General features: G+C 43.2%; 1 protein-coding gene across 1 annotated transcript in view; it reads right to left on the bottom strand.

Annotated features, from left to right (window-relative positions):
• The window catches only part of AGBL1 (AGBL carboxypeptidase 1), a 645,810-nt gene that overhangs the window by 550,921 nt on the left and 79,091 nt on the right, over window positions 1–15,798 (bottom strand). The window contains exons 2-3 of the mRNA XM_072950742.1: window positions 2,836–2,899; window positions 798–944 (exon numbers count right to left, since the gene is read on the bottom strand). Of these exons, the coding sequence (XP_072806843.1) occupies window positions 798–921 (124 nt within the window). The 5' untranslated portion in view covers window positions 922–944; window positions 2,836–2,899. The remainder of the gene's footprint in view (window positions 1–797; window positions 945–2,835; window positions 2,900–15,798) is intronic.

Genomic DNA, 15,798 nt, shown 5'->3' with positions numbered 1-15,798 from the left:
TTACTTATCACTGTTTGCTATCACCTAGTTAATTGTCTACTTCCTGCCCTTCCCCTCTTGCATGTAAGTTCCGTAAGACCAGGCCCACTTACCTGTCCTGGTCACCCTGATGTTCCCAGGGCCTAGAACAGCACACAACCCTGGGAGACGTGTGGTAAATATCTGTTGAACATTCAATGAATGGATTCTATCGGTTTTGTCTGGAAAGTGCTGACTGATGCCTGGGTTTCAGTTACTGTTTGTGAATGCTGAATGGACTCAAAGCAGAGACCCCAACATTGCGAGGAAAGAGGCCCCCAGAGCCCTCTGCCCTTGGTTGCTGCTGCCTGCGCTGAATAGCAAGGATCCACCTTTTGGAGGACCTGAGCTTCTTGACTGTGACCTCTGTAAGACTGCACACAATTGGGACTTAACTGTTATGACTACTTTGCAATGTTTACAAGCATCCTGAGTGCCCAGACTTTTTCAACTGTGCTCCAAGAAATTCTAGTGTTTTAGGGAGGTGTTTCAGGACCTTCCATGACGAAAGAGAAATGGGTACGGAGCTTAAGTGGAAAGAAGTCCCCCCAGTCCCTTATATGCCTCAGGCCCCCCGTAGTCCACGCCTGCTCTGGGTCCTGCCCTGAGCACCTCGGTAACTTGGGTTTCTGGCATCTACGTACCTCTCCTTGGAGCTGGTCCTGTCATCACCACCAAGGTGTCTAGACCTCCCCGCTGCTTCTTCCCTGTACTTCCCAAATTGCTCTCATGCTAACAACCCCCTTTTCAGTCATCTTCAGGTCTAGGGGCTTGGGTACCTCGCAGGCCAACTTTGGCCAGCAGCCGGAAGAGAGGCAGGAGGATGTCATAGTCGGGAGAAGCCGTCCTCGCTGTGTCCACCAGGGTCTGCAGGAGGGCTTCGCTGCCTCCCTTGCTGATCATGTAGCGAATCCTCCGGTCTGTGCCTGAGAGGGGAAGCAGGGGAGCGATAAGCCTCAAATAACCACCCTCGTTTCCTTGGAGCAGGAAGGAGCCCTCACACCTAGAAACAGAGCAGGGATTGGCTCATTTCACCCCAGAAACCAAAATTGTGGAGCTCTTAAAGCAACTTGTGTAAAGCTGTGCTCTTAAACAGACTCACAGACATAGAGAACAAACTTATGGTTACCAAGGTTTAAAGGGGATGGGAAGGGATAAATTGGGAATTTGAAATTTGCACCTCTTGGGGAGTGATAGAAATGTTACCCATCTTGATTGTGGTGATGGTTTCATTGGTGTATACATCTATCAAAACTCATCAAATTGTACATCTGAAATATGTGTAGTTTACTGTACAGGAATCAGACCACAATAAAGGTGCTAAAAAAATAAAATAAAAGTTGTGCTCTTAGGTAAGGGTCCAAGGTTGGAGGAGAAGGCATGAAATGGAGAATAATGGAATGTTTAAGAACTTTCAGCAGCTGTAATAAACAGAGCCTAGGATTTGCTTTCCTGAGAACCTGTTGGGTCTCCATGTATGTGTGTACTTGCGTGTGCATGTACAGAAATATGCATACAGGCTTACATGTAATCATATACCCAGCTGAAGAGGGCGTACCAGTACCCCGTGGCTAGAGGTTTGAATCGTCTGTAACAGGGGTGAGGTGACGGCTTACCTGGAATAATTTTATGGGTGGTATTAACAGCAATTTGATGTTAGCCTTCAGTAACTGATTGGAGGAAAATATGGAGACAGTAATGCCCTGACAAACAGACATCTAATCATGTATCTAGGGAGCTTTGAAGAGGGTCTGGGGTTGGGATAAAGTATATTAGTCTTTCTACCTAAGAATAGTTTTAAACAGGGACCTCCTCCATCCTCCCCCAGGACAAGCTCAAAAGCAGTGACTACATTTCAACTTGGAAGGGGGCCCCAGGTGATTCTCTGTGCACTAGGCATGGCGAACCCAACCAAGATGGCCAACCGGGTGGGAGATTATCAGCAAAGGAGATCCTCTATTTTTCATCCTCTACTAAAGGAGCAATAATCAGTACCTCTATCAGAAGGGGAACCCGAGGGTTTCATTCTAAGAGTTCCAGAAACCACTGGACAAAGTGAAGGTGGGACTATCTCATAAGACAAGTGAGCACCTCACTCAGAAGAAGAGTGAGTCACCCGGCCATTGGAGGGCAGCACAACCTATGGAAAAACCTCAGTATGAAGGGCCCCTTCCTCCTGAAACTGTCACCTGAGGCTCTGTGGCTTTGCAGTGACATTCATTTTGATATTGTCTGTTTGGTGCTAATATGTCTTTCTAATGCGATGTGGCTGGCTACATAGAAACGAAAACTCTGAGTGGATGTTGGAATGCCCAAGGAGCTGTGTTCTGCAAGACCCTCACATGGAAATAAGCAAATAGAGGCATGTGAACTCTGTTGATGCCAATGTAGTCAACTCTCTTGTCTTATCTCTGAAAACTTAATGGCTTACCACATTGCCAAGTCTAGCTCCTGCCTCATATTCCTGTCTCCACTTGACGTATGTAAGGGAGCTGCCAATACCTGGCTCTCTAAATGGGCCATGATGGGGGAAGAAGGGGAGGTCAGAGTAGAACCATGGAGGGCTGGAGGTCCTTGGCCTCAGACATGAGGTATCAAAGAACAGCCACCCAGAGTCTAATTCCCTCCTAAGTTTGGGTCACTGTCGGGTGGGTGACAAGACTGAAGAGCCCAAAGTACAAATGTCCAGTGGTGATTCTGTCTCTCACAGAAAACTTGAGCTGAAGCAAACCCCCAGGCCACACAGGCTCCTGGCAGACACCACAGCTCCGGGCCGCCACGTCCACCATAGGAGGGATGAGGGCGTGCTCTACTCACCAACAGAAAGCAGATCTCCAAGGACCTGGAGGATGGTCAGGATGGACCCCCTGTCGGAGCAGCTCTGCAATGAAAACAGAGGCAGCCATCTTTAAGAAGGAAGGCAAGAGAAGGGAGGCGGCGTGGTCAGGGATGCCCACAGAAATGGCAGGGCTGTGCTTCCTTCCACTGAGAAAGGCTTCCTGCGATGAGAAACGGTTGCAGGACTGCTCCTCAAATAATGACAGTGAGGGGCCCCACTGAGTTAAGGGTCCCAGGGCTTCTGCCTCTATGTATATCCCTCAGGACTCCTCTTTGGGGACCCCTTTTTACAGTAACATCAGCAAGATGTGTAAATGGCTAAACAGTGATAATTTATGGGGAAACATCAAATGTAAAGGGGCTTTGTGGGCCAGGGTAGCACTGTTCTCACTTATTTCAGTAGGCTTGGATTATTTTTAAATCCAGGGCAGAGAGCAGAAGCAGAAATCCACCAAAGTGTTCTGATGGGAAGACTTCCTTGACTGACAAGGATGAATTCTGATTGTCTAGAGAGAGACCTAGGGTGGTCCCAGATCTCATTATATGGATGCTGTATGGTATCCTTACAATGCTTGACACTCTACCCTTGGACACACAGAAGAGAACACCGGGATTCAGAGGGAGGGGGGATTTGTTCAAGTGCCCTGTGCTGCCGACCCACAGAGCAAAGCCCCAAGCACAGCCCAGGCCAAGTTCCCAAAAATCAGGCCAGTGATCTTTGCACTGTGATATGCTAATTTTTTTTAACTCTCAAGAACTTATTTATTTATCTACTAGTTGTAAGTTTGTACCCTTAAACACCATCTCCCAAATCCCCCACTCTCCGGCCTCTGGCAGCCATCATTCTACACTCTGTTTTTGCATGCTCAGCTTTTTTCGAATTTACATCTCAGTGATATCATACAGTATTCATCTTTCTCTGTTTGACTTATTTCACTTCACAGAATGCCTTCAAGGTCCATCTGTGTTATTGCAAATGGCAGGATGTTCTTTTTCTCATGGCTGAATAATACTCCATTGCAGGTATATCCATCCTCTTTATCCATTCATCTGTTGACGGACACTTAGGTCGCTTCCATACCTTGGCTGTTATGAAAAATGCTGCAGTGAACATGGGTGTGCTGATATCTCTTCGAGATACCGGTTTCAATTCCTTTGGATATATAGCCAGGAGTCCTATCTTACATCACTCACAAAAATTAACTCAAAGTAGATCAAACATCTAAGCGTTAAGACCTGAAACCATAAAACTCCTAGAAGAAACCATAGGGAAAAAAAAACTCCCTGACATTAGTCTCGGCAATGATTTCGTTGGTAAGATACTAAAAGCAAAGGCAAAACAAAACAAAATAAACAAGGGGGACTACATTACACTGAAGAGCTTTCGCACAGCAAGGGAAGCAATCAACAAATTGAAAAGGCAACAGGATGGGAGGAAATAGTCGCAAACCATACATCTGGTAAGGGACTAATAATATCCAAAGTAGATTAAGAATTCATACAACACCATAACAAAAAAAGCAAATAACCCAATTCAAAATGGGCAACAGACCTAAATAGACATTTTCCAAAGATATGCAAGTGGCCAATAGGTAGATGAAAAGATGCTCAACATCACTAATCACCAGGTAAACACAAATCAAAACCACAATGACATACGACCTAACATCTGCTACAATGGCTTTTATCAAAAAAGCAAGGGCGTTTAGGACAGGGAACTATGTTCAACATCCTGCAGTAACTTACGGTGAAAAAGAATATGGAAACAAATCTCTGTGTTCATGTATGACTGAAGCATTGTGCTGTACACCAGAAATTGAACATTATAAACTGACTGTACTTCAATAAATAAATATATACACACAAAACATTTTAAAAATAAAAATTTTTTAAAAGATATATGATGGCAAAGATGTGGAGAAAAGAGAACCTTGAAATGCTGTTTTTTAGGTATGTTATTTGAGGCAAAGCTTTAATCTTCCCGAAAGTCAGTCTCATATTCCTTATCTGCCTCAAAGACCTCAATAACTCACTGTTACGTAGAGGATAAGGTCATGGCTCACTAATAGAGCTTCCAAAGCTCCCCAAGATCGTGCCCTGCTTATCTCTCCAGCTTCATTATTCATTACAACACCGCTGCCCAAATGCATGCTTCAGCAACAGAGAGCTACTTATAATTTCCTGCTCAAACCATGTAATTTCTTGCCTCCCTCCTTTTGATCATCCTCTTCCCCCTTCCTAAAGCTTGACCAATGCCATCTCATCCTTCAAGTGCACTGTGGCTCCCACAAAATTCCCTGCGGGTTTGTGGTCTTCTCTGTCTTCATGTCACTCTGTGCTCAGCTCTGACAGCATCCAGACCACATGGTATTGGCATCAGGGTGCAATCTTGCTTCCCACTTCACCCCCACTAGATATTAATCCCTAAAGAAGGGACCAAGTTTTGTATATAAAAGTATTCCCAGCACCTGGGACAGGGGCTGTTCCAGGAAAGTGTGCAATAAATGTTTTTCAGAATGGAATCAAACCTAACCATAAAGAACTCCAAGGGAGCCATGAAGTCCAATACCACACCACCAAGGCAGAGTGGTGCTTACACTTTCCTCAATATCCAGGAAGTCACACTCTAAACTCTGAGTCAGGGCCAGGACTAGGGTGAGACCAGGGAGGCACCAGCTTGGGCAAAAATTTTAAAATTTAAAATGCAGTAATTAGGATAATATTTTCATGCTGTATTTTTACACATCAAGCAATCCAAACAAACAAACAAAAAAATCCATGATGAACAAATTACCAAAATTCAACACTTTAACTCCTCTTCCATGTGTGATGAGACATCTGGGGATCCTTAGGCATTTGACATCTGCGCTTCCCCAGGAAAAGACTTGGGTTTGCTCTGAGATCTTCTCCACTGGGAGATCTGACCTAACAAGGGCAGGTTCAGTATGCATTTTACTGACGCCTCTCATCAGAGCTGCACTGGATGTTAACAGAAGGCGTAACTCAAAGGGTTCTTCAAGTCCCCAGGTCTGAGCCATCCTCCAGCAAATGTCATTTGTATGTGTGCACCATGTCAGGGCTTCCTGTCCCTCCTTAGTCTCCCAAAACCTGGGGCATAGGAACCAAGGAGCAGTGCAGCAACTGATCTATCATCCTGGGGAGTTCATTAGTCTTAGGTTCCAGTGTAGGGGAGGTTCCCCCACATCAACAAACAACGCTCTGGACACCAGCTGGGTGTCCTACAAAGTCAACTCAGTTCTCACACTGACTACCCAGAGGGAACATCAGATTCCACAGGTTAAGGGTTCAGTCCTGCAAGATTGCCCTCCCCCACCTCAGATTCTACTGGCAAGTCCACACTGTTACCTGTACTTCTGACCAACTAACTAGTTATAAATCAGAGGTTCCAACAAGTCCCTCTAGCTCAGGATGCTAATCACAAGTCCAGGTCAAATTACCTGTGCTTCCAATCGACTGGCTGTAAATGAAAGGTTCCCACGACCTCCTCCTCCTTGGGTTTGTTAAATCAGCCGATGGAACTCAGAGAAACACTTCACTTTCTAGATTGCAGGTTTATTATAAAATTATATAATTCAGGAACAGCCAGATGTAAAAGATGCACAGGGCAAGGGATGGGGAAAGGGCACAGAGCTTCCTTGCCCCCTCCGGGAGCATCACTCTTCCAGCATCTCCACGTGTTCACTAACCTGGAAGCTCTCTGAACCCCATCCTTTCAGTTTTTATAGAGGTTTCTTTACATAGTCAATAGAGCCAATTTTGAGGTCTTCTACCTTCCCCAGAGGTGGGGGTGATTTGTAGGGTCCTGGGGAGCCAGAACAACAGACTCAAAGTTCCAATCTTCTAATCACATGATTAATTCTCCTAGCAACTGGCCTGCACCCCTAGTGGGGGGTCCAAAGTCAACTCATTAACATATCAAAAGACAACCTTATTGCTTTCATCACTTAGGACATTCCGAGGCTTTTCTGTGCCAGAAACAGGAGGAAGACCAAATATATATCCAAATATATGTTTCTTACTATAAATCACAATACCACAGCAGGACTCCAGGCCTTTGAAAGTGGACCCAAAGGTAGATCACAGTAGCAAAGTCCCTGCAAAGGTGTCTCCGGTCAACACTGGTGTTTCTGGATCCACCTGCAGGACCTCCCATAACTGCTCTTCTTTCTGAGAAGAGGGACGGGGATAAATGTTTAACAGCAAGGCTGTGCGATACATGTAACTTGTAAAATGTAAGACTCATTAGCTAATTGTGAATAATGAGGAAGGAAGAGGGATGAAGAGATGAGAAAAAGAGGAAAGAGAAAAGGAAGAGAGGAAAGCTGATAAAGTAGAAACTGACTGAAGAGGAATAAAAGATCCAAATTTAATTTTCTTTCATTCAATTATTCATGCACTCATCCCACAAACATTCACCAGAGATCATCTCTGTTCCAGTCACCAGGCTGGGACACAAGTTGATGGAAACACCATCTACTTCCTGGGGCTCCAGGCCTGGCAGAGGTGAGCAGCTGGCAAAGAGTTAAGACCCCAGGATGGGAAGGACTGTGATGAAGGTAAGCATCGACGCTAGAAGAATTCAGGGAAGGAGCATTTAACCCAGCCAGGTCCATGAGTGATAAATCTGAGAAACCAGGCAAAAAGGGAGCAGGGGGAGTGTTCCAGCCGTGTTGTAGCCCTGCGTGCTCAGAGGAAAACATAATGAAACATGACGATGCTGGGGGATGAGACTGCCTCCAGGATGAAGCAGATGGTGAAGGGAATTGCAAACGTCTGTAGGCAAGAGCTAGGTCTTCCTCATCTCTACATTCCTGTCTCCTAAGATCTGATAGCTCATCAATATAGTTTATTGAATTAATTTCTCAAGCTAAGGCATTGCCTGCTTTCAGTACAATGCCCACTAACACACCCCAAGAACAAGCATTGTCTTATATGCTTCTGTTGTACCTGCCAGCAGGGATATAGATCTGGGCATACGGAATGTACTAAATCATCACCCCTAAATTGGTTTGACCCGTGGCCAACACAATTGGCTGCACACACATGAGCTGTTTCTCTGTAATTGCTTCCAAGAAAACCCCATTTGTTTCCAGCATGGGGCAGCGGTGTGCTGATGGAGGACACACATCCTACTTTACCCTGCTTGGGGAATGAGCAGTTCATCTGCTCTAAGTCTTTCTCCTTCTCCTACGACTGGTTTTGAAGTGAGTGTGAGCCCAGATCTGGATAAGGAAACCTGAGTAGAAGTCTGCTAAGAGATTCCAGGAAGACTTTTCTCCAGGATTTTTTTTTTTTAAAAAAGAAAACATGAAAAGCAAAAACCCCCTCTTTCCTGTTTTTGGTCATTGTTGCATGAGGACAAGACTCTAGGTCATCGATGACGTTAAGTCATCCAACCAACTGTGAAACTAACTACCTGTAGACTTTCAGGTACATGAAATAATCAATATTCTCACTTATAAAAGCCACTTTTGGTTGGGTAGTTTGTCATGAAGATGGACAATAGAACATGGTACACTTCCACTTGCCTTCTTCCCAAGCGTTAGTCTTAATAAATAGGAAAGAAATTGATTTCACCAACTCTAAGGCCAGTCCACCAAGAGAACTCTGCCCTTCCATAGACACTAGAGAGACATTGTTGTCATACAGATGTTGAGTTCATAATGCTCTCGCTCAGCTCTGAGTCAGAATGGATCAGCACAATGTTGTTTTTCTTTAAGTGAAAATGATGGCTATCAGTGGAGGAAAAAAATGCTTCACAACATTTCGATTGACATTAATTTATGCACTGCTGTATTTACCAATAAATATTTTACACTATTTAGAAGAATAACACAAAGCTGTTATCTCCCCCACAGTAATAATAAGTGAGCAATCAAAGAAGGTAGGACACGATGTGCCTCAATTTTCCTTTAATGATCCTTTTAAATGAATCATCCCCTGTTGTTTAAGACTTTCCTATATAAAATGGGTCTGCCAAGCTTTCCAGGAGAGGTAGGCAGTTGGAAGAAACAAACAGTGTCTTTCATAGCCTTTGGGGTTTTGAACTACAATTTTCTCAAATACCATTTTGAATTCGATGCTCCTTTGCTTTTAAATCTTCTATGTGTCCCTATTGCCTTCCTTCTCCTGACTCCTCATGAAGGTGTGTAAATAAGAGCCTTCACATCACTGAGCCATTGGAAGCTCATCTCCAGCCACTCCCTGCACCCCGGTACCAAGCACGCCGACCACACAAGACCAGTCATCAGGCTCCAAGCCCATCATGGGTTCCTGTGCCTTCAGAATTTTCTCACGTTGCTTCACACTGCTGGAGAATTACTCCTCCTCCCTCCTCCTTAGTCCATGAAACTTACTTATACTTCAATTTCAAGCTCAAGTTCCCTTGCTATATGGTTTTCCCAGCTAACGCACCATTCTGGCCCCCATTACCCAGAAGTGCTACATGTCTGCATACACTGGGCACTGCACAACTCCAAGGGGTACCAGGGGTGCCATTCACAAAGACTACGACATAATCAGTGCCCCCTAAAGTGTTCAATGCCTGGCCTCTCCAAGAATGGAAAGATTTGCTCTAAACATTTGTATTCCCACAACCCACTTTGCACAAACCTTTATTAGAATGCTTACTAGATCCTGGTTATTTCCTTACCTCCCTGTCTTGGCTGTCTACGGAGGGGTAACAAACCATTCTAACACTTAACTACTTAAAACGATAGCCTTTTTATTATATCTCTTGATTTTGTGGATGGGGAATTTGGGCAGGGTTTGGCTGGGAGATTCTTCTACTTTCCATGATGTCAACTAAGGACACTGGGTGGCACTCACATGACAAATGGGATGGCTGGTCTGGAGGGTCTATGACGGTTTCACTTGCACATCTGACACCTTGGCAGGCTGAAGGAATGGGCTCACTCTGTCCCCATAGACTGAAAGAACAAGCCCATGAAATTCTAATTCTTGATCTCTAAAGAATAAGACAGAATCTCTTCCAAACTCATGAGCCAAGAGCACAGGACACAGCTCATAGCCCAAGGAAACCATGTTGCCAAAAATAAATTTGTTCTTTTAGTCATGCAGTCTGAACACTCACTAGAAATGGTCCACTGGCTAAAGAAAAGACACTGTTAAATTTGGAGTCAGTAATGAATGACAAAAGGGAGTACTAATTGGCATCTTCAGTTACTAAAAATGGTTATAATACCAAAAACGGTGACTGACAGTCTCTGCCTTCACACAGGAGGAAACAGGCAGAGGCTGCCTCATTAGAAACATAGTTTAGGTAGAAAGAAACACTTCCTGTCAGGGTTGAAAAGGATTCAAAAGAGAGAGGTGTTTTAAAAGGGTATGGACTGAAATATCCATGAATGAAATGAAATAAGATTTCTTTCAATACAACAGAGGTTGGGCTGGAAATACTGGGGCCTATGAAAAAGAAGTTCACCATAATCACAGAAACTGGGTGATGTTGTTTTATAACATCACAAAATAAAGTAAACATTACAAAATAAAATGGTCTGTAACGTTTTCTGGCTGGAATGTCTTAGATGGAAACTTGCAAATGAACAGTCCCACTAGGATCTTTCCTCCTAGTTCTTGGGCCTCACAATTTGACAGATGTCCCCAGTCATATATTGGGTCTTACATATTGAATTGTTAAGAATACTGATGCTCTTCCTCCTGAGTAAAAGGGTATTCATGATCCAGAGTGGGGCAGTTAGAATGTGGTCCTTGTTCATTCATTTGGCAAATACTATTGAGTCCTTACTATGTACCATGCTCTGTGTTAGGTACCAGGAACACTATGGGTAGCATAAATATACCCTGTCCCTGTACTCATGAAACTTTCAGCTAGCTAGAGATGCAGGTATTATCTAAATAGTCACCCAGAGAAATGTGAAATTGCAACTGGGGACAAGTGCCTAGGTTTGTCACACCACATGACCGCAAAATAAGGTTATTTGACATGAATCAGAAAAGGATTCCCTTAAGAAGTAACACCTAAGCTGAGGCTGAAGAGTAAGTGAGAGTTAACTAGGAGAAGAAGGCTCCGGACAAAGCAGGGCAAAAGGAGAGCAGAGTCGAGTCCTAGGCTGGTAGAAACACAGCAAAGGTGAGGAGCAGAAAGAAGGCCAGTGAGAGTAGGGTAGAGAAGAGGGGGTATGTTTAAAGGATGTACTTTTAATTCAGGTAGACCTTGGTTACCATAACCTCTGCACGACTTAATTTCTTCTCCCACATTATTGGACCAATCATTGTACCTCACTCATGGGTATAATTGGGCTGGAAATACCATAATGGACATAAAACACTTAGCTCTCTGCCTAGATCACAATAAATGTTCAACAGACTGTTGGTAAATAAATATTGCCGTGACCACACCTAACAAAAGGTGAAAAATCTAAAAATAGATCTGAAGAGCCTTAGATGTGTATCTTCCTGGATCAATTTTCCACCCAGACCGTGATGTTCCCAATGTAGCAGAATACTCTTAAGGAGGAGGGAACAATAAATGAAACACATGAAAAGGGTGAGGTTGGATCCTCAAGTGCAGAAATAATTTGGAATCCTGTGCTTTGCCCACGCCCAGCACATTTATTGCCACTTGGGGTAAATGGTAAAGTCTCCAAGTCATAATAATAATGATGGCAGTCAATAGCATTCCACCCCTGAAATGCTCTCTGATTTCTTTTAAGTGATACTCAATGGAAAGCAGACTCTGCCACTATTTCTAGGAAGGCTGTGAAGTCTCTCCAAAGCACAATTGACAAATTACAGCACAAAACTTGCAGGTTAGAATTAAGGATTACTGAAAAGAAGTGCCATACAGTTTTCAGCTTTTCTGACTGGATTCTAAATACAGCAAGTAAATAACACTTCCAGGGGCCTGCCACCCAAGGCTCAGTACCGATGTTGAGGAAGTGAGTTGCTGCCTTCTCGTTCAACCAGCAGCTGCCACTCCCTGCCCTGATCCTCTCTGAATCCATCAACCTCAAAACACATATGGAAGATTAAAAGCACCAGAGAGGGAGGCTCAGCCCTGCCTCTGCCAGGCCACTGAACCAAGCAGTCTCTAAGCACTGAGAAGATGCTCTTTTCCAGGTCATCCTCCCAGATAATTCTTAGCCAGCTGGTCTAAGGCACAATCATGAAGCAAGAAAAGTTTGGCTCTGGCGTCCTCACGTCTCTCATTTCAGGGACCCCATTATCTCTCGGCCTTGCTCCACCACTTGGGTCCTCTCCAACCTAGTTAAGTCCTGGCCTTCCCCGACCCACTCTGAAAAATCGCTTTACGTAGATATTCTATACAGTTTGAGAGTTAAAAACTAGGCATCAGATTATGACTTGGCATCCTAAGCACATAAGACTGTGAATATTACCACTGCGTGTCCACTTTGTTTCCGATGTCACTTACCACTTAATCCTCAAAACCATCTTGCAATTTCAATATCATTATTCCTACTGTACTGATGAGGAGACTGAGGTCAGAAGGAGTTGAATAATTTGCTCAAGAGCAAGAGTAACCTGTCTTCACATTTTCTGAATTGAGTTTTGAAAGCTAGTAAGTTTGATTAAAAAAATTTTAGGACAAGTAACTCAAGTAATGTTTCTTTAGTGGGAATTTTTTGATTCTAGAAACCAAACTGTGACAGTTTTAAGTTATGTCTGCAAATGCTTTCATACCTACCACCAAGAGGTGGAAACTTTGGACCGTATTCTTTAATCTTGGCCAAGGGACTCTCTTATTACCAAATAGACTATAGCAGAATTAACACTGCTTCACTTTCAAGGCTAAGCCATAAAAAGTGATTCAGGTCTACCTAAGCGACTGGTATCTTGGAATCTGGAGCCCTGACCCAGCATGTAAGAGACTGACTACCCTAAGTCTGCCATGATGTAAGGAAGCCCAGACCACGAGGAAGGACTCACATGGTGCTCTAATAGACAGACTCAATTAAGCTCTCAGCTCAATTGGGATTACTCAGCATCAGCTGTGAAGCATAAATGTGAGCTATCTTGAATGTACGCAACTGAACCTTCAGATAATTGCAACCCCAGTCAACTTCCAATGCAACACACAAGAGACACCAAGCAAGAGCTATTCTTCCGAGTCCTTTCCAAATGGTGAGAAAAATAAAAAGTTCATTTTTAAGCCACTAGATTGGAGCAATTTGTTACACAGCAATAGCAACTGAAATGCAAACCAATCTCAAAAGCAGATCAATTAAAAGCATTGAAATTTTGATTTCTAAAAACTGAATTTAAAATGCATGACAGTAAAAAGAAAAAGAGAAAGAAAAAAAAAGGATCTAGACCAACCATTTAAACTGCAAAATATCACAGAGATTTTACAAGCTTCTTTCATTGATTTTTGCAAAAGACTATGTGATAGAGAGTAGAGAAAACAGACTTGGAAGCAGTAAACCTAGTTCTAACCCAATTTTTCCATTATGACTTTAGATAAATCATTTACCTTCTCTGGCCTTTACTAGCTTTCCTCCTGCTTCAACTAAAAGAATAAGAGAGATGCTCTCTCAGGTCCCTTCCAACTTTATGACCCTGTGGCATTCAGTGATGTCAGATTGAGGCAAATAGAAGATCCTCACGCAAAGAGGTCAACTTTCTAATTTTGGTATTGTGGTCCAAGAGTGGCTGCTTAAAGGTGGATCAGACTCTGAAAATGAGGGATGAGAGAAAGAGATGGAATCTGTTCATTTGCTGGCAATACACCCGAGATGTGGTGTGTGCCCTTGAAGATCTAAGGTAGGGCCTGATGCTCTTCTAAATACATCCCTTAGGATCCAGAATAAACAGAGTGGCATGTAAGAGAGGCCAGTGTTAGCTTCAGGGCAATGATCCCTGCTCTTGCCCCCACCACATGACCTCTCCTGACCTTTGTTAACTTAAGACAGCACTTTGCCATTTTTTTTTTAAGAAGCTCTACATTTGGCATTTTTCCCAGGAAGGAATAATTTTTTTCCTTTTCAGCTCACAGATGTTGACCAGTAACCTCTGGGGCATGAAGATATCCCAGTATTCATCTTCCAACTTCACATTTTTTTATTAATGCCTTTCTGTTCCCCCTGCGCACTCTCTCTTAAAACCTTCCACTCTGCCAACTATCTTCTCAAAAGGACCTGTCAATGAAATCATTAATACTAAGGCAGGGTTTCTCAACCTCAGTACTATGGACACTTGGGGCCAGATAATTATTTGTTGAGGTGGGCTGGGAGTGCTGTCTGGTATATTACAGGATGTTAAGCAGTAGCCCTGATTTCCATCCAATGGATGTAAGTGACAGCCCACCCTACCCCATAGTTGTGACAACCAAAAATGTCTACAACATTTTCAAAATTCAAAATTGACACAGGGCAAGAACCACTTTACTAATTAGCTAATTAATATGACTAATTCATACATGGTGCATCTAATGAAAATAATGACATAAATCAAAGGAATAAAGGTTTCCTATTTCAGGGATCAGTGAAAAGCCAAGTCAGAGAGATATTTTAGGGTATGAATCCTTTTGGTTATCCCACAAATTACTTCTCCCAGACAATTGTCTACTTTCTTCTTTCATTCAAAGCCAGCACTAAATTTCTGGATCAGACATATGGTCAATCAGATTCATACACATACATACATACACACACACACATGCACACACACACAGTTAAATAGCAAACTAGTTAAATATAGCAAATTTCATTCTGTGGTTAATTCCACCAACTGCTCAACTGCTTGAAAATAAATCAACACCCAAGAATTAAATAAGGGTGTGGCTTGTGGTCTAGCATGGGACATTACATCTATTTTTGAATGATTATTAATTATCCTGCTTCTAGAGTAATTGGTCCTGTTATATTGAAAGAAAGCATCCAGTGCATTCTAGAAGGTAAAGAGTAAGATGTCTTCTTTGCTTTATTTCCAATATTCTCCCTGATTTGCCCATGATTGGCTCAGATACTGAGAGCATTAAGTTAATACAACCAGCAGATATGGATCATATGGCCCTCCATGTCCGGGGTGCAGCTGTAAACAAGCCAGTAAGGCCTCAGGTGTCGGAGCTCTCAGTCTAGGAAGTGTCTGCTTAACACTTCGGTAATTTTGGTAATAGTGAGATTAGTAGACATAGTGGTTTCGGTAATAGTGAGATTAGTAGACATAGTGGTTATATGCCCCAGTTCCTTTCATTCTGCTGTCTTAAGTAAAACTGCTTCCCCAGCTCCAGTAAATGAGCTCTTTTGGCTTAAAAAGAGAGAGATAAGAAAAAGGCATATGGACGAGTCAGCATAAACTATATAGAAACTCCCTGCCTCCATTTGTAAAATAAGGCCAAAACACTGTGAGGCTGGGCTGTAGGGAAGGGTTGGGAGATCACCACAGGGAAAGGGGCGACTGCAGCTCAGAGATTAATTCTCTAATCATGCGTATTCACTTCCCTTCCAAGCTGCTCAGACAGTAAATTACAGAACCGGGACAGAAACTTGGCACATAACTCCAGCTGTTGTGTTAAAAGAAGAGGAAACAGATATGGTAGATGGCGAGCCTGACTCTGACATACATAGCATAGTTCCCTCATCTTCCACTTGGGGCTTCCCAGGAGGTATGATTTCCCACCATGCCCGTGGTTGGCCTCCTGCTGGTGGATGCCATCTTCCCTTGGCCAGCTAGGGTCACCCACATTACATCTAGACCCTCTAAACTATAGGCTAAAGTAAGCAAGATCAGGTGACACTGGACTTACCATCCTGCCATCTAAGGCAATTTTCTAATTCTTATTTCCTGTATGAGGACCCGTGTCATTCATGAAAGATTTACTCTGGAATCAAATTCACCTTTCATGAAGAAGCAAAACTTCAAGCTTAACAATAAGCACATTATTATATAAGAAATGACACAAACAGTAACAAGAAAGAG

Source organism: Vicugna pacos, chromosome 27 (assembly GCF_048564905.1).
Source record: "Vicugna pacos chromosome 27, VicPac4, whole genome shotgun sequence".
NCBI classification, from domain to species: domain Eukaryota; kingdom Metazoa; phylum Chordata; class Mammalia; order Artiodactyla; family Camelidae; genus Vicugna; species Vicugna pacos.
This window is presented reverse-complemented; position numbering and strand designations above follow the sequence as displayed.